This window comes from Trypanosoma theileri, assembly GCF_002087225.1.
Source record: "Trypanosoma theileri isolate Edinburgh chromosome Unknown TM35_Tth_6_V1, whole genome shotgun sequence".
Classification (NCBI taxonomy): domain Eukaryota; phylum Euglenozoa; class Kinetoplastea; order Trypanosomatida; family Trypanosomatidae; genus Trypanosoma; species Trypanosoma theileri.
The window spans coordinates 321,885-340,326 of NW_021639848.1; the positions used below are offsets into that span (position 1 = coordinate 321,885).

The 18,442-nt window shown below is 42.2% G+C and overlaps 9 protein-coding genes across 9 annotated transcripts; all 9 read right to left on the bottom strand.

Moving 5' to 3' along the window:
* Positions 1-818: 818 nt before the first annotated feature.
* Positions 819-5,087, bottom strand: TM35_000062080 (uncharacterized protein; the record flags this gene model as incomplete). The annotated part of the gene is made up of 1 exon (XM_029023245.1): positions 819-5,087. One exon carries the CDS (start codon positions 5,085-5,087, stop codon positions 819-821), a length of 4,269 nt encoding a protein of 1,422 aa, XP_028885269.1.
* A 912-nt stretch (positions 5,088-5,999) lies between these two features.
* Positions 6,000-6,815, bottom strand: TM35_000062090 (putative pyrazinamidase/nicotinamidase; the record flags this gene model as incomplete). Its single annotated transcript, XM_029023246.1, has 1 exon — positions 6,000-6,815. The coding sequence occupies one exon, from the start codon at positions 6,813-6,815 to the stop codon at positions 6,000-6,002; it is 816 nt and encodes a 271-aa protein (XP_028885270.1).
* Positions 6,816-7,530: 715 nt separating this feature from the next.
* On the bottom strand, positions 7,531-8,811 carry TM35_000062100 (putative molybdate-anion transporter-like; the record flags this gene model as incomplete). The annotated part of the gene is made up of 1 exon (XM_029023247.1): positions 7,531-8,811. The coding sequence occupies one exon, from the start codon at positions 8,809-8,811 to the stop codon at positions 7,531-7,533; it is 1,281 nt and encodes a 426-aa protein (XP_028885271.1).
* A 484-nt stretch (positions 8,812-9,295) lies between these two features.
* TM35_000062110 (uncharacterized protein) lies at positions 9,296-10,108 on the bottom strand (the record flags this gene model as incomplete). The annotated part of the gene is made up of 1 exon (XM_029023248.1): positions 9,296-10,108. The coding sequence occupies one exon, from the start codon at positions 10,106-10,108 to the stop codon at positions 9,296-9,298; it is 813 nt and encodes a 270-aa protein (XP_028885272.1).
* A 471-nt stretch (positions 10,109-10,579) lies between these two features.
* TM35_000062120 (BRCA1-associated protein) lies at positions 10,580-12,304 on the bottom strand (the record flags this gene model as incomplete). The annotated part of the gene is made up of 1 exon (XM_029023249.1): positions 10,580-12,304. The coding sequence occupies one exon, from the start codon at positions 12,302-12,304 to the stop codon at positions 10,580-10,582; it is 1,725 nt and encodes a 574-aa protein (XP_028885273.1).
* Positions 12,305-12,631: 327 nt separating this feature from the next.
* TM35_000062130 (putative ribosomal protein S7) lies at positions 12,632-13,240 on the bottom strand (the record flags this gene model as incomplete). The annotated part of the gene is made up of 1 exon (XM_029023250.1): positions 12,632-13,240. One exon carries the CDS (start codon positions 13,238-13,240, stop codon positions 12,632-12,634), a length of 609 nt encoding a protein of 202 aa, XP_028885274.1.
* A 284-nt stretch (positions 13,241-13,524) lies between these two features.
* On the bottom strand, positions 13,525-14,133 carry TM35_000062140 (putative ribosomal protein S7; the record flags this gene model as incomplete). The annotated part of the gene is made up of 1 exon (XM_029023251.1): positions 13,525-14,133. The coding sequence occupies one exon, from the start codon at positions 14,131-14,133 to the stop codon at positions 13,525-13,527; it is 609 nt and encodes a 202-aa protein (XP_028885275.1).
* Positions 14,134-14,545: 412 nt separating this feature from the next.
* On the bottom strand, positions 14,546-15,493 carry TM35_000062150 (uncharacterized protein; the record flags this gene model as incomplete). Its single annotated transcript, XM_029023252.1, has 1 exon — positions 14,546-15,493. The coding sequence occupies one exon, from the start codon at positions 15,491-15,493 to the stop codon at positions 14,546-14,548; it is 948 nt and encodes a 315-aa protein (XP_028885276.1).
* A 534-nt stretch (positions 15,494-16,027) lies between these two features.
* Positions 16,028-18,223, bottom strand: TM35_000062160 (uncharacterized protein; the record flags this gene model as incomplete). The annotated part of the gene is made up of 1 exon (XM_029023253.1): positions 16,028-18,223. The coding sequence occupies one exon, from the start codon at positions 18,221-18,223 to the stop codon at positions 16,028-16,030; it is 2,196 nt and encodes a 731-aa protein (XP_028885277.1).
* Between the last annotated feature and the right edge of the window lie 219 nt (positions 18,224-18,442).

The following is an 18,442-nucleotide window of genomic DNA, read 5'->3' on the forward strand; positions in this document are numbered from 1 at the left end:
TTTTCCCTTCAGAAACCTCTCAATCCCTCCCTTTCTTTTTTTTTTTTTTGTTCTTTTTCATTATTATCATCATCTGTTTATTTATTTCTTTTTTGTTTTTTCTCTCTTATGCTCCATATATAGATTTCTTTTTTTTAAAAAAAGAAAAAAGATAGAATAATCAAGTACAAAACGAAAAACAGAAATAATAATAATAATAATAATAATAATAATAAAATACGGCTTTCTGCCGTTCCGAAAAGATGGGAGAGAAAAAAAAAGTTAAAGAAAAAGTCCGCGGAGGGATGAAAACTGAAATAGAGAATAGAAGTTGTGTGCAAGAGAGTGTAGATGGCTGCAGAGTAAAATTAAAGGGATAGAAAGAGAGAAAGAGAGAGAGAGAGAGAGAGACCAAAATAATAATAATAATAATAATAATAATAATAATAATAATAATAATAATAATAATAATAATAATAATAATAATAATAATAAATATATATATATATATATATATATATATATATATATATGCATACAGAGCAACAAACAAACATACATACATACACGTTAATCCACATCATTTATTCCGATCGAAAAAAAAAGCGCCTACAACAACATTACTCTCCCAACACACACAAACACAATAACAACATTACAATCAACAATTATTTTTGATCATTCATTCCTTTATTCAATAAAGATAGATAAAAGTAAAGAGAAAGATAATAAAAAAATGAAAAAAAAAAACAAAAAAAAAAAGAAAAAGGAAAGATTTAAAATAAAATAAAAAATGAAAAAAATGAAAAACAAAGAAAAAAAGAAAAAAAAGAAAAAATTTACTCAACTGGAACATTCACATCGTTTGGAACATCATTCTGGGACTCCGGCCTCTCTGCAATCATCATCTCTTTTGGCCCGGATTGACTTCGCTTCTCGTTTCTTCTACTCCGCCCCTTCTGTTTTCCACCCGCCGGCCCCTCCCGCTTCGATTCACTGTGAGGGGCTCCTCCCTCCTCCGCGTTGTGGAGATCACCGGCGGAGTCTCCCGCTGACTTCTTTTTCTTTTTATTCTGCGGTTTCTTCTGCGCCCTTCGCCGCCGTGCGCTCTCACTCTTCTCGCCTACTTCGTTGGAAACGACATCTGCCGCTGTTGTTGTTGTTGTTGTGTGCGGCTCCCCGTCCTGCTGTTTCTGCTGCGGGGCGTCATTCTTCTGTTTAGAGGCGCGATCCGCCCGCTTCTTATCGCCGTTGCCGTCTTTATTGAAGGAGGCCCAACAGTCATTGCAGTAGAAGTCCCCCACACGGCGCCGTGTTCGCTCACGATAACCCTCCTTGAACTCATTACACTCTCGACAGAACTCCCAACCTAGTTTCGCCCAACAGCCATAGCAGTAGTAATTCTGATCTCGCTTGTCAAGGCGAAGATCCTCCGGCTGTTGCTTCTTAGAACACTGCGCACAGTTGGCTGGAACTTCTGTATTCCCTTGACCACCACTCTGATGTGTCTTGTTATGACGTGATGATTTTTTACTGTTGCCTCCCTTTTCATCTCCTCCCTTCTCATCCATTGAACGTCCTCCATGTTGTTCGCTACGATCACGTTGCTGGCGTGAATGGTCCTTTTGATTACTTTTATGCTTTTCACTTGTGCTATCCGTACGAACAATGTGCACAGATGGGACCATTGTTGTTAACAGTTCCAATGTGGAGAGAGGCTGTACATCTCCAGTTGAAGAAGGTTTAGTATGAGGCGTCTTTGTACGAGGTTCCGTAGCCGCATTCATTGGACCATGTATTTTGTAAACAGGATCTGCGAGTGCCGCCATAACAGAATTCTGAGAACTTGACATCCTGTTAGGTGAAGTTCGTGGAAACATAGTTTGATATCCACTCTTCTCTGTTACGGGTGGTGGTGGAGGCATATGCATAGGCACAGTTCCTGGAATTCCACCATGCTGCATCATCACAGCACTGGCATATGTTGGAAGACCAATTCCATGATGTGTTTGAGTTCCTGTTGGTGTTGCGGTGGATTTTGGTGTTGCAGATCCTGGAATGATGGGCTGCATGGGTGGTGTATTTCCTGGGGCGGGGGGAATAATCTTCTCATGTTCAAGCCAGTGTATGAGTTTAGCCTTTGGAATAATACAGTTTTCCAGTAATGTGACTACATCACGCTTGTACGCTGGACGAAGGGCATCATAACGAATACGTTCAAACGTCCATGTGTGTTTCTTTTCATCCGCCAGCACACAGGAACAAATGCAACCCTCCACTACATCTGGATTTCTTACCTCAACAGTACCATCTTCAAATTGTGTATATTCCTTTTCATACTTATCATATACCTCAAGTTCAAAGGTTCGTGTGGGAATATTATCTTGACACACACTTCGACCAAGACCTCCCTGACTTGAAACACTTTGACCTAAAGAAAGTACACTAGACAAGCGCTGCTGTTGTTGCTGCTGTTGTTGTTGCTGTTGAAAATGAGAAGTGGATGAGGGACTGTTGATGCTACTCGTTACGACGCCATCTCCCTCTTTTATACTGCCATCTGAAACGATCATATCTGTTGTAGTACTCTTTAAAGCACCAATACGGAAATCAACCGTAATGCTGGATGGTGGACGCCATACATATACCTTTTCATATGTATTTACGGCATGAATAGGCTGAAATACAATTCCCTCACTTGGGTAATCACTGCTTTCCAGCATTTCACGAATTTCCTCAAGTTTAACAGTTGCTTGATGTACCACAATGCAGTTCGTACCAGAAGGAAAAACGGCATTCTTTTCTGCAGGTAAATGAGTAGCAAGAAATGCCTGTCTTTCTGCCCAGTTCATACGCATCACTTCATTCGTTTCTGGGTGTTCTGCATTACTCCAAAATAGGGCATCAAAGACCAAAAATTTCTCCCCAGAACGATCCTTATTAAGTCGAACCAAATCACCCTCAAGTACAAAAGAACCAACAGTATCTAATTTGCTCCCCAACCATGCCTTTTCCGGCATTCGAAGTACTGCCTTGAGGTGTGTTGGAATAAGATGTAGACTTCCATTATGGTAGAGTAATAAGTGACGACCACCACTGTTTAAACGACGAACACCATAACCGGACTTAATAGTGGAAACACGATTCTTTTCAGTCATTTCCCGCGTTGAAAACGGTGTAAAATCAGCCGTTCCGGGGTAATGTGGAACTAATCCTTTTGTAGTTTGAACAAGATCAAAGAGTTTTGTCAGTACATCACAGAACTCGGTATGATTATCCACCATAGCAGTTGCCGTAGAATCACCATAAAGGTCTATTCGTATACCACGTTGTGGTGGCTGTGCACAACATCCAAGTACCATTGTACGAAGTGAATTTAATACTTCTTCCATAGATTTCGTTGCATCAATCTCACGATACATTCCTGCTCTTTTGGCTAGGGCACGAACTCTAGCATGAATAACACGGTGATATTTTAACTTTTCACGAAGTTCTTCACCACCACCCATACGTTTCAAAAGTACATCATCATTTTCTGCCTCCATGCCTACAATGCCAACAAAAGGAATTTGTCGAGCCTTGAGCAAAGCAGCAAGATAATAAATATCTTCAATACTTTTCACATTTTTGTCAATAACAAGTCCTTTAACATTTCGTTCATTCTTTTGTTGCTCAAGAAGTTCATCAAGACGTTTTTGAAGAGCATCAAATACCTCCTTTGTAGTCTCCCATGCTGGTCGTTTTGCAGTTGTTCCTGCGAGAAAATCAGCTCCTGAAAAGAAGACCCATCCGAGTCCATCCCTCTTTAATTCACTAACCAATTCTCGACCCATTGTTGTCTTCCCAACACCAGGAATACCAGAAAGTAACACACAGGAGAACTTGGGTGGTTCCTTTGACACCAGTGCTGCCAAAGTGGCATTACCAACACTTACACGCACACCTTGTGGTTGTGGAACAAGACCTAATTGTTGAAGTTGCTGCTGTTGCAGTGGTGGAGGTGGCATGGCGGTTGGTGGCGGTGGCGGTGGTGGTCCCATCGATCCATTTGGAAATACAGAAGACAATAAAGAGGCATCCGGTCCCTTTGCCATTAACATAGATGACATGGCAACGCCAATGGGCCCGGGAAACGACATGGGCCCTCCACACGATGGCGGGGGAGGCGGCGGCATAAAAGGCGGCGGCGGCGGCGGCGGCGGGACTCCCGCGAGGTTCGGCACGAAGTGCGGCATCAGCGGCGACGGCGGCGGTTGCATCCCCGGCGGCGGCACAAAAAACGGCGTCGCTGACGGCGGCGGTGGGGGCGGCGGGGGCGGCGGCATGTTTGGAATGAGGGCCGGCAACATCATGGAGGCCGGGTACATCGGCGGCGGCGGCGGCGGTGGGGGGAGCGGCGGCCCATGCTGAATATTTCTCGACGTACTCCCACGCATCTCACTCCTGTTCGTCGTATTCGACACCTTTCGGTTGGGGGTTACGGGATAAGTACCTAAAGATCTTTGCAGGCTCGCAGAAACTGGTGTAAAGGACTCCGCGTTGGCATTTAGATTTGGCTTCGGTGATGATACTACAATTGGTGTATCTACCACTAATCCCTCCTTTGCTGCAGGTACACCAGTCTGCTCACGCACTCCGTTCGCTTTCTCTTCAGGTGCATTTTTCTTTGATGATACCTCATGGGCACCCACTGTCTGCGAAGACACCGTTGAAGAAGCCTCTGCTGCCGGTTTTGTAGCAGCCGCTGTTGTCGCTGTTGTTGTCGCTGTTGTCGTTGTTGTTGTTGTTGGTGCTGATGCTGATGCTGATGCTGTCACTGCCGATGCTTTTGTTGTTTCTACTGCAGATGCTGTTGGTGCTGCTGCCGCTGTTGTTGTTGCCGCCACTGTTGCAACAGTTGCTACCGCAGGTGTCGTTGCTGGTGGAGCTGCTGTCACTGCAGGCGTTGTTTTTGTTGTTTCTACTGCAGGCGTTGTTTTTGTTGTTTCTACTGCAGTTTTTGTTGTTGTTGTTGGTTCCGTCGGTGCAGTATTTTTATTGCCCCCCTCCACCTCACTGCAAGCAGTGGGGGCAGTGGGCACTGTTGTCGGCGGTCCCTCTGATGACATGGAGTGCAAAACACGTAGAAATAAGTTCTTCAGTTTTTCAAAGAGGAAGAGAGAGTAATAATAATAATAATAATGGTGATTGTGGTAGCAACGCTGAAGAAAAAACGGCGGTACTGATGATAATAGTGGTAACCGTAGTAATAGTGATAGTAATAATAATAATAGTAGTAGTAGTGGGAAAGCCTATCTTCTGCCTTTCTTCCCCCACTAACTTCTACTTTCTCTTCCTTTCTTTCTTTATATGCTTCTCCCTTGCTTTTCTGACACTCTTGTGATTTTTTTTTTTCTTATTTGCTTTCTTCTTTACGCTAGGGTCCTTGAAGACTAGAGGTCGAGAATTCAAAAAAAAAATAATAATAATAATAAAGAGAAAAAAGGGAAATTAGTTAGTTATATCTTCTTTTGAATTGTTTTCCTTCTTATTTTTTTTCTTTCGCAATGTCGCGAACAATCACTGTTACGTTGATGTCAATAATCAATGTTTTCCATTTACTTTGCGGTAATTCACACACATCCATATTAGGCTACAGAATTAAGGCCAATGTTACTGTGTGTTGCATATATATATATATATATATATATATATATACTCACACAGAGAGAGAAGTACATTTATAGAGAAGAGAAATCCCACCGAAGCAATGATTTTGATCAACGTAGAGTACAGATATTCTTGTACAAGGAAGAAAAAAAAAAAGACGTAGAGAACCTGCAGACAGTGAAAAATAAATAAATAGCGGCAAGTAGAAAGAGAATAATAACAATAATAATAAGAACCACACGAACAAAAAGGAGAAAAAAAAAAACAGAAAAATAAAGGCCTACGGAGAGAAAAGAAGAGGGAGAAAAAAAAAAACCAAAGAAAGAAAGAAAGAAAACCCAAAAAAAAAAGGAAATCACACGCTATTCTGCTCAAGATGGGAGAGAAGTACGAACCGTCGCCGCTGTCGTTGCTGTCGTCATTGCCGTCTTACACATCATATCAGTGTTAAGTGTACATTTACAAGGAGCATCATTGATATTGCCGTTCTGATCATCGTTATTGCAACAGCAGTCCTCACACGCACACGCCGATGGACACGCCTCTGCGAGCACACCGCTGTTCACATGCACAACTCCCTCCCGCTGCAATTCCAACATTCGCGCCGGCACGACTGTTGTGTCCACCGCCCGCGTCGCGTCCTGCAGCACCACAACTTCAAATCCCGCCCGCACCGCATCCCGGGCGGTGAAGTACACACAATACTCGTAGGCCACACCGCAGATCCACACACGCCGCACACTTAAGCCCCGCAGCAACGCGGCCAGTCCTGTCGTCGTGCCGCACTCATCCGCAAACGCGGAATAACTCTCCGCCGCGGCACTGACGCCCTTGTGGATGATGTGCGTGGCGGCGGCGGTCTGCAGATCGGCGTGCAGTTCGGCCCCCGGCGTGCCCCGCACACAGTGAGGCGGCCACGGCCCACCATTATTATTATTATTATCATTATTATTATCTTTATTATTATTGTTGTTGTTGGATCTGCGGAAGGAACAGTGATCGGGTGGGTGCCAATCTTTTGTGAGGACCACCGCGCGAAATGAGCGGCGGCGGCAGATCTCATTAATGACGGGAATCACCTCCGGGGCGGCGGGAACTGCCAAGGCGCCATCGGGCCGCACAAAGTCGTTTTGCATGTCGACAATGAGAAGGGCGTCGTGGACTGGAGAGACATCACTTAACGGCATAATGAGAATCTCTTAACGTAAAGGGGTCTTTTCTTTATTTATTTATTTATTTCTTCTTTTCTTTTTCTTGCTTTCGTTCTCTAGTTTATCAGATGTATGTATGGATGTATAGATCTATATCTTGTTGTGTTTCGTGTCTTAGTTTCCTTCGGTTTCTTTATTTGCTTGTTTTTTTCTTTTTTTTTTTGATGATCTTGTTTTATTGAATTATTATTTTCTTACACTTCCTTTTGTTTGCTGCTGTTGTTCTCCTTTGCTTTTTTTTTTTTTTTTGACTTTTGTTCTTGCTGGTTGATCAGCTTCCTTTTTTTTTCTTTTTTCGGTTTTCCTCTGAACCTTCGCCCCTTATCAAAGAGTGTACCTTAACAGAAGAGAAATAAAAAAAGAAAACAAAACGCAGATACATGATGATAACAGTAATATCAGTTATTCTTCCCCTTTTATTATTATTATTAATAACTACGATATCAACAACAATAAATGCAAAAACAAAAATTTAAAAATATAAAAACAAAAAAATGTTTTTGCTAATATAACCATTCCTCACCACAAGAAACTCCACATTTCAACCACATCGTAGAAGTTGAGAGAGTGCAATAAGAAAAGAAAAATATCAACGCAGAGATTCATATTATTTATATATATATATATATATATATATATATATATATAATATGAAAATAGCAAGGCTTCTGATATTACATACCACTACTATTTATACATCTGCTGCGTGTCGCTTTGCCAACGAACTGAGTCTTATCGCACTCAACGCCGCTCCCACATGAAGTAGTGAGGAAAGGAAAAATATTATCTGTAGCCCCATGTATCCCTGAAAGTAAAGAAGAAAACAGACAATACCATTCAATGGGGCTCTAAAGAGATTCATCACAGATGCCCGATACTCCTCTGGAATATACGCCGCCCGCAGGGTTGCAATGCAAGGCCAAAAGAAACCCACCACCACCTCAAAAGATGTTAACGCTATCATTTTGAGAAATCTGGTATTTGCAAAGGCAGGCACCAGCATAGTAATAGCAGCAAGTGTGTAAACTACCGGCATACACCCCACAACCCGCTCCAGCTGCAGGTTAAACAACATTCCACCCAAACTCACAGCCACCATAAAAGATGCAAAAACAATTCCATGTGGAACATCCCCATCAGACTCCAATACAGGTGTCCAGAGAAATATAAAAGCATACATACCAGCTTCAAACAAAGATTGTTGTAAACCAGTAAGAGCCACTCGACTATCACGATGTACCACCATAGCTGCTTCTCGCATTTGTCCAAAAATACTTGTTTGCACACTACCGTAGTTTTCCGACCACTGCATAAGTATAAGAGCCATACAAAGTAAGAGTAGAATAGCACTCACATCAAATGGGGCAACAGGGTGTTGAAAAGTATCCGCAGCCCACTGCGCTACAAGCCCAGAAACCACCGCTACCAATCCATTCCCTGTACTCATGAGTGAAAAAGTGTGGCTGAGTGAAGCCGCATCATATCCACGTGTGTAGTGTTCACTAATCATCCAACTCTCAAACGCTGACCACAGCAATGATGTGGCCACTCCACCCAACAGTCTTCCTACGATAAGTACCCAAAAGTGGTTGACGTGTTTTGTCGCACAACTAAGTGTGTAGATCACACCATACATCACACAAGCCTTACGTCGTCCACACATATCGGTAAAAGGTCCAACCCACGTGCCAAACAGTAATGAAGCCCCAAAGCCGGCGATGAACAGAATGCCATTCTCCTGTCGACTAAAGCCATAGTGTGAGTAGAGACGGTATACATATGGGCCCTGCATCCAGTCAGCGGCCATAGCAAGAAAGTAAACAATCAGAAAACTACGCTGGAATTTCTTAAAGGCAGGCAGTGAGAGAGCTGCAGAAGATGATGTTGATGATACCGTCAAACAGGATAATCCTGCCACACTGCGGGATTGTCTGTTTTTATACAGAATGGCAAGCACATATAGTACTACCATGACCCCAAAGAAACCTTCGTACATACTCCGAATATATCCGAAGAAAAAGAGTAATCTACCCTGCATTTCTTTCATTCACAGAGATACACAGACACACACACAGAGAGAGAGAGAGAGAGAGAAAATCAAAGAGAAAGAAACTCCCTCTCTTTTACTCTTTCTCTCCTTCCCCTTATACATACGCATGTATACAGAAAAGAAAAGAATAAAAATAAGAATAAAAAAAAATAGAGAAGCAGATAAGCACTCTACTTTATGTCAATGGATTTTATAACGTCCAGTTTTTTTTTGTTTTCTTGTTTAGGTGTGTCACCCTCGTTTCAGGGATTCCGTTCAAATTACAGTTTCGCCTATTGGCAGCAAAAAGAATCAACAAGAAGTGTAAAAATGATAATAAATAAAAAGTTGGTAAATCAAGTGATTCTGTGAATAATAAGATAAAGAGGGTATTTCTATATTTCTCTCTTTCTCTTTCTCTCTTTCTCTACATGAAGCTTGAAGCCCACTCTGCAACGACAGTTTGTGCTCGCTTCACAGCACAGGTTACAAAAGGTCGATCTATTGCATCTATACCACACTCTGCAAGGCGTGTATATAAGGCGAGTTTCCCAGGTGAAATCTGCAGTAATTCTTCTCTACGGCGACGAAGACGATCTTCCATTTCCTCTACTTTTTCTTCTGCTGGATCCTCTTCTGTGGTGATACTGCTATCATGACTACTTTCACCATGTGATAAGTAAATACTGTTGAGTTGCGTTAAAGGACCGTGCTGCTGCAGGACTTCGGCTTCTGTGCGAGAGATATTATTATCCAACTTCATAGGCCCATCATTTCCAGCAACCGCAGGAGCAGGAGAATTATCCTTACTAGCTGGAATAATAGTATTAGTAGTAGTATCCATTGTACGGTGTTTAACCTTTACTGGTGGTGTCAGTTGCAGAGATTCTACTTGAGTAAATACTACAGAAGGTTTCGCTGAAGAACTACTATCTTGCGTACTATCTACTGATTTCTCAATTCGAATCCGTTTGCGTGTGGATAACACATCATCACTGGATACTTGATGATCCTCTTGCTGCTGATTAGGTTCTTGCTGTTGTGATTGTAAACTGTGTTCCTTCTCTTGTGTGTTATCATCTCTACTAATCCCCCTGTTAACTGCTACTTTGTACCGTTCGCCACTAGTCCTACTCGCCTTTTGTACCAATTCACTCTTTGGATAAGACACATCCGCAGTGGGATTGTGCGCTGCGGTAACAGCATCTGAACGGAGCTTCGACCATTGTTTACGAGGCATATTGGAATAGATTCTATGATGAGAACTGTTTTTTTTTTTTTTTTTTGTTCTTTTACTTTCTTTTTCGATTTTTTTTTCTCTTTTTTTATTGTTCTGTTTGTGGTTGAATGTGTATATACCACCCGTCTTTATTGTTAGTCTCTCTTTCTTTCAATAGGTAGGTGTATTAAAAAGAAAAGAAATGATTCCATAGAAAAAAAAAAAGAGAGTTAATAGAAGATATTTCCATCCATGAGCGTAGAAATAAAATTAACAGTAATATGTGAATAACCAAAAGTCAATCACATATATATATATATATATATATATATATATTTCGAATCGTTGAATATACCAAAAAGTCAAGCAATCGAAGAAGAATAATAAAAAAAGAAGAAAGAGAAGTCAACTAAGCACTAAAAAAAAAAAAAAATCCACCATATAAAAATAAATTTGAAAAAGATAATAATAACAAAAAAAAAAAAATTTGCATTACTCCAAGCTTTTCAACAAACTCTCCAGTTTCTCTTGGAGTTTTTTCAGTTCTTCTTCTCTTACAGCCATCTCCCGTGACCCTCGTCTGGTTGCTTTTTCAATGTTTGATTTTACTATAGGAACTCGATCATTTAAATTTTGAGTGGCATGTGAAAGTAAAAGTAACTCCTCTCGTAGACTTTGATTTCGCGTTGCCTCATATTTTACAAATCGATTAAATAACATTTGATCATGTAACATAATTCGACGCATGTCCGTCACATATTCTGAAATAATTCTACGGCGTTGTCGCTGCTCCGCCACTAATAACTTTCTTAACAAAATGGCAAGCGATGATGAAGATGAAGAAGCAGAAGCAGAAGCAGAGGTTGATAAAGAGGAGGATGATGTTGATGGCTCCATCTCTGTACCTCCATAACGTTTTTCATAATATTCCATCTGTTCATCCATGAGTTTCACCATTTCCTTCATATAATATTCCCGTACATATTCCGCATTTAAATCTAATGCCGCCTCTTCATCCTTTTCATCCCACCACCAACGACTACGCCAATAGGATGAAGCCGTCACATTTTCTTCTTCCTTATTGAAATGATGAGAAACAGAGGACTCCGCTGCGGCTGCCTGACGGGCCTTGGCATCATCTTCATATCCCAACTCAATAGCGAGTTGATGATGAAGAAATGTCTTTGCACGGTGATTCCAAATACGGGAGGTGCCGTTCTGCATTACACAAGAGTGTCCAGTGCTCTCAAAGTGCTGGAGATGATCACTGCGGTATCCCTGTCCACATCCAACCCATCCACACACCAAACACGTCCACAAATCCTGATGAGTCCCACACCCTTGACATTTTAACTCTAAGGATGCCATGGAGAATCGGCAGAGTGGGCAAAGTGGACCAACACCTTCCAAGTGTTTACCAAGACACTGTAAATGGAAAACGTGATTGCACAATGTTACAATAAAGGGTTTCCCAGAAGCAATTTCCTCTTGACAAATGGAACAAAAATCTCCTGTAGGCACTAATGCATCTGCAAAACAATTTAAACGACTTCCTTCTTGTTTATCAGAAATTCGTCGTGTACAACTGCTAGAGTTTTCACTCTGCGTTTGAGTACAACCCAATCTTTCCCGTACCACGCTACACAATTCTTCCAAACTGATTTCTTCAGTAGTGTTATCATATACATTTTTGACACTACCAGTTTCATTTGAATATCGCAAAGTCATTACTTTACCTAATGGTTGCACATACTCCGATAGGGTTTCTTTATTACCAGTGAAATCAGAATGTAAAAGATGTTCTCTCACATGTTCCGCATCACTGGAAGTAGCATACTGTAAAAGAAGGCAGTAGCAGCGATCCTCATCCGGAATATAACCTACCCGGACCACACGAATACATTCCTCGTTACCATTACTCCATACACTGCTTCCCGTAGCCTCACTTTTGAGACTATGTCCAGCCTTATTAGATAAAAATGATGATGACGAAGTTGATGATGATAACGATACTGATGCTACTGCTGCTGCTGCTTGTGATCGCCGCCGTTCACATGAGTCAAGAGTTTGTAATGACTGTGATAACCCCACATCAATTGGAATACCATGTACGAGTAACCATCTTGTAGGTTCAGTACGTTCGCATGACAATCCAACCACTACACTTCTATCACAATCAAAGGATACCACAACGATAGAATCCTCAGCCGAATGCATCTTTATACACCTCTATTTCCTATAAAACCAAAAGAAAAAAAAGAACAAAACAAGCAGAAGAAGAAAAAAAAGGGGCAAAAACAAACCCATATCTACATATATAGAGAGAGATAGGGAAAAAGATCCCAATTACTAGAGTGAAAGAAAAAAAACCCGCCAATACCTCAGCGGAGAAACAACACAGAGTCACACAAACACGCAACATAGGCGAGTTGTGGACTTACAGGGGTATTTTTTATTTTTTTTTTTTTATTTGAAAACAATCAAAGAAAAAAACCACGTAAAGTAGATGAAATATGGATAGAAGGATTCTTCACATTAGAACGTCTACCGAGAGGACACCTGTTGGAGCTTCGGGTTCCACATGAATCCAAAGTTCACGGCGCGGTGTGTGAGCTGCTTGTACACGTGAGCAATGATGGGAAGGCGTGACTCCACACGCTTGCGGTCGCGAGAGTCCAAGAAGACCTTCATCACCTTGCTGCCGTCAGTGCGGCAACGCCAGCGGCGGCCAACAACGTCGCATGGGTAAATCAGATCGTTCAGGATGTTCTCAAACACCGCCGCGCTTGTGCGGGAACGCTGCACCTTCTGCAGTTTGTACACGTCGGTGGGGCGCTTGGTGATCTTGCGCTGAGCCACAAGCACCACTACGCTGCCGGGGAAGCGCTTCTCGAGCTCCGCCGTCAGGGTCCTCTGGATCTTGCGCACAAGCATGAGGAAGCGCAGTGGGTAGAACACCACCATCGCCGTCTTCTTGAAGCGCGGGCTCGTCACGGTGCGCACAGTGTTGATGTGGAAACGCGGCAACTGAGTGCGGAGCGTCTTGTGGCTTGCCTCCAGGTCGAAGATAGCCTTGGCAACGCCGTCCTCCTCGGCTGAAGGGTTCGCACGCTTGAGCTTGCGGAGCTTGCGCAGGTGAGGCTGAACAGACATCCTTCTCCCTTTCCACACATATTCACAAAATGAGAAGAAACAAGAAAAAAAGAAAAAGAAAGAAAGAAAGAAAGAAAGAGCAAAAGATCTTTTCTTTTACAAGATAACCAGTAACACCAAAAAAAGGAAACTTCAAATAACCCCAGCAGCACTGTGAATTATCTAATATATGTATATTATTGTTTGTTTGTTTGTTTTTGTTTTTTTTTTTTTTTTTCTGAAGAAAAGTAATAAATAAAAAGAAATAGTTTCTCATGACATCTTCCTATTCACTTCGATGAACCTCACCGAGAGGACACCTGTTGGAGCTTCGGGTTCCACATGAATCCAAAGTTCACGGCGCGGTGTGTGAGCTGCTTGTACACGTGAGCAATGATGGGAAGGCGTGACTCCACACGCTTGCGGTCGCGAGAGTCCAAGAAGACCTTCATCACCTTGCTGCCGTCAGTGCGGCAACGCCAGCGGCGGCCAACAACGTCGCATGGGTAAATCAGATCGTTCAGGATGTTCTCAAACACCGCCGCGCTTGTGCGGGAACGCTGCACCTTCTGCAGCTTGTACACGTCGGTGGGGCGCTTGGTGATCTTGCGCTGAGCCACAAGCACCACTACGCTGCCGGGGAAGCGCTTCTCGAGCTCCGCCGTCAGGGTCCTCTGGATCTTGCGCACAAGCATGAGGAAGCGCAGTGGGTAGAACACCACCATCGCCGTCTTCTTGAAGCGCGGGCTCGTCACGGTGCGCACAGTGTTGATGTGGAAACGCGGCAACTGAGTGCGGAGCGTCTTGTGGCTTGCCTCCAGGTCGAAGATAGCCTTGGCAACGCCGTCCTCCTCGGCTGAAGGGTTCGCACGCTTGAGCTTGCGGAGCTTGCGCAGGTGAGGCTGAACAGACATGCCCTTTTCTCTTAAGAAGTGCCTTTTTTTTTGGTAGTGGTGGTGGTGGTGTTTAATGTTAGTGTTGTTAGTGTGATGGTAGAAGAAAAAGGAAGAAATATACACAAGAGAGGTAGAGAAAAACAAAATAGATCGTCTTCTTATAGCAGATATTACAGAAAGTCATTCTTCGAGATGATAAGAAATACGGAATTATCTGTATGCTCCAAAGAAGGGGCAAAAATAAATAAAAAACCAGAGGAGGAGGAGGAGGAGGAGGAGTAGGAAGGTTTTGGTCCAAGAATAAAAACCAAGATCAAAAATGTGAGGATAGCAAAAAAATAAAAAATAAAAAAAATAAAGAGAAATGAAGGGAAAGATTCTTCTTTTTTCTTTCCCCCCTCACCACCCTCACCAACATCCCTTAAAGACCCTACATTAAGTTATGAAGACGACAATAGGCGTAACGATGGAACGGATGCACGTATGGCAATTGGAGTGTTGCAAAGATATCCTCTTCGCTTTTCAGTGAAATTAACTCACGAATACCTTCTGATTGTTTGTACATTCCATCCTGCAAGAGTTCGTAACCTTTTTCATATGCTAGTAACATTAGGTGTGCCACAAATAGGTCTGGGCCAGTAAGAAACAATTTCCTCACGTGAAAGCACCAAGGCGGCGACCATGATAAGAGTAACTCCTGCATACCACGGTTGTTGTGGGATGTAAGAGGATCAGGAGCAAAACTGGGTTGTCTGGCAATACAAACATAACGTGTTGTTTTCATTCCGTATTCCCGCAGTCTTTTCCTTGCGACTGCGTTAAGATATCCACACGCTTCAAGACCCTTCATTGCCCGTGCAAAGAGGACTCTTGCGTTTGGTTCCTCAAAACTCTTCTCGTTCTTCTCATGAGAAGTAAGAGAAAGATCTTTATACAAGTTATTAGTTAGTAGGAAATGTGCTCGTGGGGCTACAGGAGACCCACAACGTAATTTTCCAATTAATGCCACTTCAAAATCATGTGATGAAAGTAAATCCCCAAGACGATTTTCGTGTGTACGAGCGTCATCATAGTAAACTTCTACTCGATTATTCTTATTAATTAGTTCCAGTTCTTTTTCTTTTGGTCGTTGCTCTTGTTGTTGTTTTTCTTGCCGCATCTGTTGGCAGGCGCGTTCATAAGCAATGCGGTGTGAGGCGGCGTGTCGCCATGGTGTACTAAGTGGTCCACGACGTGGGAGAAGACCAGCAACGAGAGCCGGACCGCATGCAGTAGGAAGTTTGGCAATGTGTTCAGCGAGTTTTAAATATCTCTGCCGTTCACCAAATGTAAAGTACTGACCACCTAATGCTGTGTGCAGAAGTAGTTCCTGCACCATCAAGTGATTAGATGGGTGGGCCGCACATAATCGAGGAGGAGGAGGAAGAAGAAGGGGAGACATTCTTCAAAACCAGTTTACTCTCCAGTCTTGCTGAGTGTCTTGTTTGTATCCTTGTTTTTCTCTCTTGATACAATTACTGGCAACTACACTCATATTGTAAGGCAATATCAAAGAAAAAGAAAAAAAGAAAGAAAGCGATATGGAAATAAATAAATAAATAAATAAATAACCGCATAAAAATGCATTACAGAAAAAGAAAAGCCAACCGTTGATGGTAACTTATCAATTTAAAAAAAAAAAAACTCCAAAGAATAAATACAAAATGCATTTGAAAATGTACATTGATAGTCCTACATGACATCCATATTATCCATCATCCATATAGATAGATCCCATGTGAATCGGTGTGAGTGAGTGAGTGTGTGTGTGTGTATGTTTCTCATTCACTTTCACTGGTATCTCTAGTAACACTTCTCCACCCACCACCACTGCAAGCTGAGTAGAAAATACGGTTTTTTTTTTTTCTTTTTATTATTCGTTGGAATCCGAAGCAGCAGGTTGAATGGTGTCAGCCGGTGTAGATGCCGGTGCCTCCTCACTCACCGGAGCAATCCGAACATTCACACCTCGAATAAGCCGGTGGCTGTCGAGTTCGCAGAGAAGACGACGTAATTCAAGGCAATTCGGGTCTTGTTCATATTGTGCTAATGGTGGCACTGGCATCTCCAACTCCTCTAGAAGTGGAACAAGGGCAGCCCATTTGGTATCCAAGTTACGTATTTCTTGCTGGATATACTGCAGATCTTTTACCACTTGATCCTTCTCATAGGCGAGGAGATAACGCATCTGTAAAGAGGCATTACACTTCTCCGAGAGAAGATCATAGTGACTTTCACACAAGACAGCAAGATCTTGCAAACAGCGTGACCAATATAACGCATTCTCAGACATATATCCAGCCACTCGACAACGTCTATAATGATCTTCTGTTTTTAGTCGTCCAATGTGTTGTCGACATTCTGTGATGAGTCGAGCTCGACACTCTTCAGATTGCCGAAGGGCGTCAGAGACCCAGTCTAACATCTCAAATCCCGCTGAAGAGACTCGTGCCTCTAACTCTGTGACGAGTTGATTATGACTAAGGTCTAACTGACGAAGGGAAACACGTTCCTCAATAATTTCCTGAACAAGGTTTTCATATTTTACCTGTTCCGAATACCATTCCTTTGCAAGTTCCCGAATACGACGGGCAATTTTCTCTTGTTGTTCTTCACTCTTTTTGGCACGGTAAAGTTTAGAGTCTATAGAATCCTGTAATAGTTTATGTTCACGCTGGTAAATATGATGAATTTCTTCCTTTGAGGCCTTTATATGCTCACATGCCTCATTTAAACCTGACATATATTTTTTGGCATTTTCTTCAAGATCGCTAAGTGTTTTTCGGGAATCATTATCACATTCTTGTAAAACCCTATCTAGTTCTTTTAATTCCGCAGAAGCAGCTTCTGTAATACTCTTCATTTCTTCATTACATCGTTCATGAAGTTCTTTTCGTTCGCGTAACTCTGTTAATAGAGTGCTGTATACAACTTCTGCTGCACTATCGCGTGAAGATGATGTAGTTTTCTTAGCCTCTAGTTGACGTAATTTTTCATACGCGTCTGTTAATTTTTTGGCTTCAGCTTTATATTCTTTACTGAACTCCCGCTCTTCCGTTTCACCTTTCGCAGCCTCTGTAAGGTAGCGTGAAACAAAAGAAGAAATAGATCGAAATGAACGATGTACCGGCATATCAAAAAATCCCTTTTCAATAATCGCCTCAATTTCAGGAAAACGCTCTGTTTGGAGACGTTGCACGGCGTTAAGCAAGAGTGTAAGAGATTTGGGAAGTTGTTCTCTTTGCCTTAAAATAGGAGCAAATAACCGTCGAAGACAATGTGGAGATTTGGACGGGTCGAGAAGATCTCTATTCGTCATGGTCCACGCCTTTGCACGGTGTTTTCCAGGTGCAGTAGCGGCACCGCTAGTAACACTAGTCGTATCAGCAATAGTATTTGTATTCGTATTATTACTATTATTACTACTAGCATTATTATTAGTAGTAGTAATATTATTTTGGATTGGTATGGAAGGAAAAGTTTGTGTTGAATCCATTTGTGCTGGGTTGGTATGACTATCCTCATCACCCAAAGGAGGTGTTGGAGTGGTTTCCTTCTTTTCCATATCATTCGTATCTGTATAAGTGATATTGGCAGGTACACGTGAGCGGAATCCAAACTCGTTTGGACCTGGAAACTTATACCGCGTGGCTACTGTGTCTGGAGTCCAATAGATGTATGTATTCATTGGAGTGAGTGCGTGAGGAAGTTCATTTTCAAATATCTGCCGTCGGGCTTTATTACGTTCAATGATTTCCTCCACTCGTTCCCATGAGACCTTTAAAAACTCCTCAAGGGTGTCTGAACGATGGTGTTCTTCTTCTGCGGAACGGTGCAGTAACTTCTTTGCCTCTACTGATGTAAAGGCGTCTTTTAAAATAACTGCAGTTCTCCGATTCAGTTCATCTTGACTAAGCACATTCTCAATTTCCTTGTCAATCTTATTTTTCTTCTTATTATTATCTTCCGTCGTTGTGGAAGTATCTGTATGCGTGTCTGTGGGTTGAACCAACTGTTGAAAGAAATAAGAACTTATACCTGTAGGGTGTGGTGTTTGCCGCTTTTTCATCTGTACTTTAACTTATCGTCCCTTTTTTTTTCTTTTTTTTTTCTCTCGTTTCCGTTTGTGTCAGTTTCCCCCACCGTCTCCCTTTTGTTAATGCTTTGGACCTTTTTCTTTTTTTTATTTTCTGTAATGGGTAATGTGAGTATTCCTCCTTTCGTTTCCCTCCTGTTTGACCTCGGCCTTTTTTTGTAAGAATGAGAGGAAAAGAAAGAAAAAAAAAAA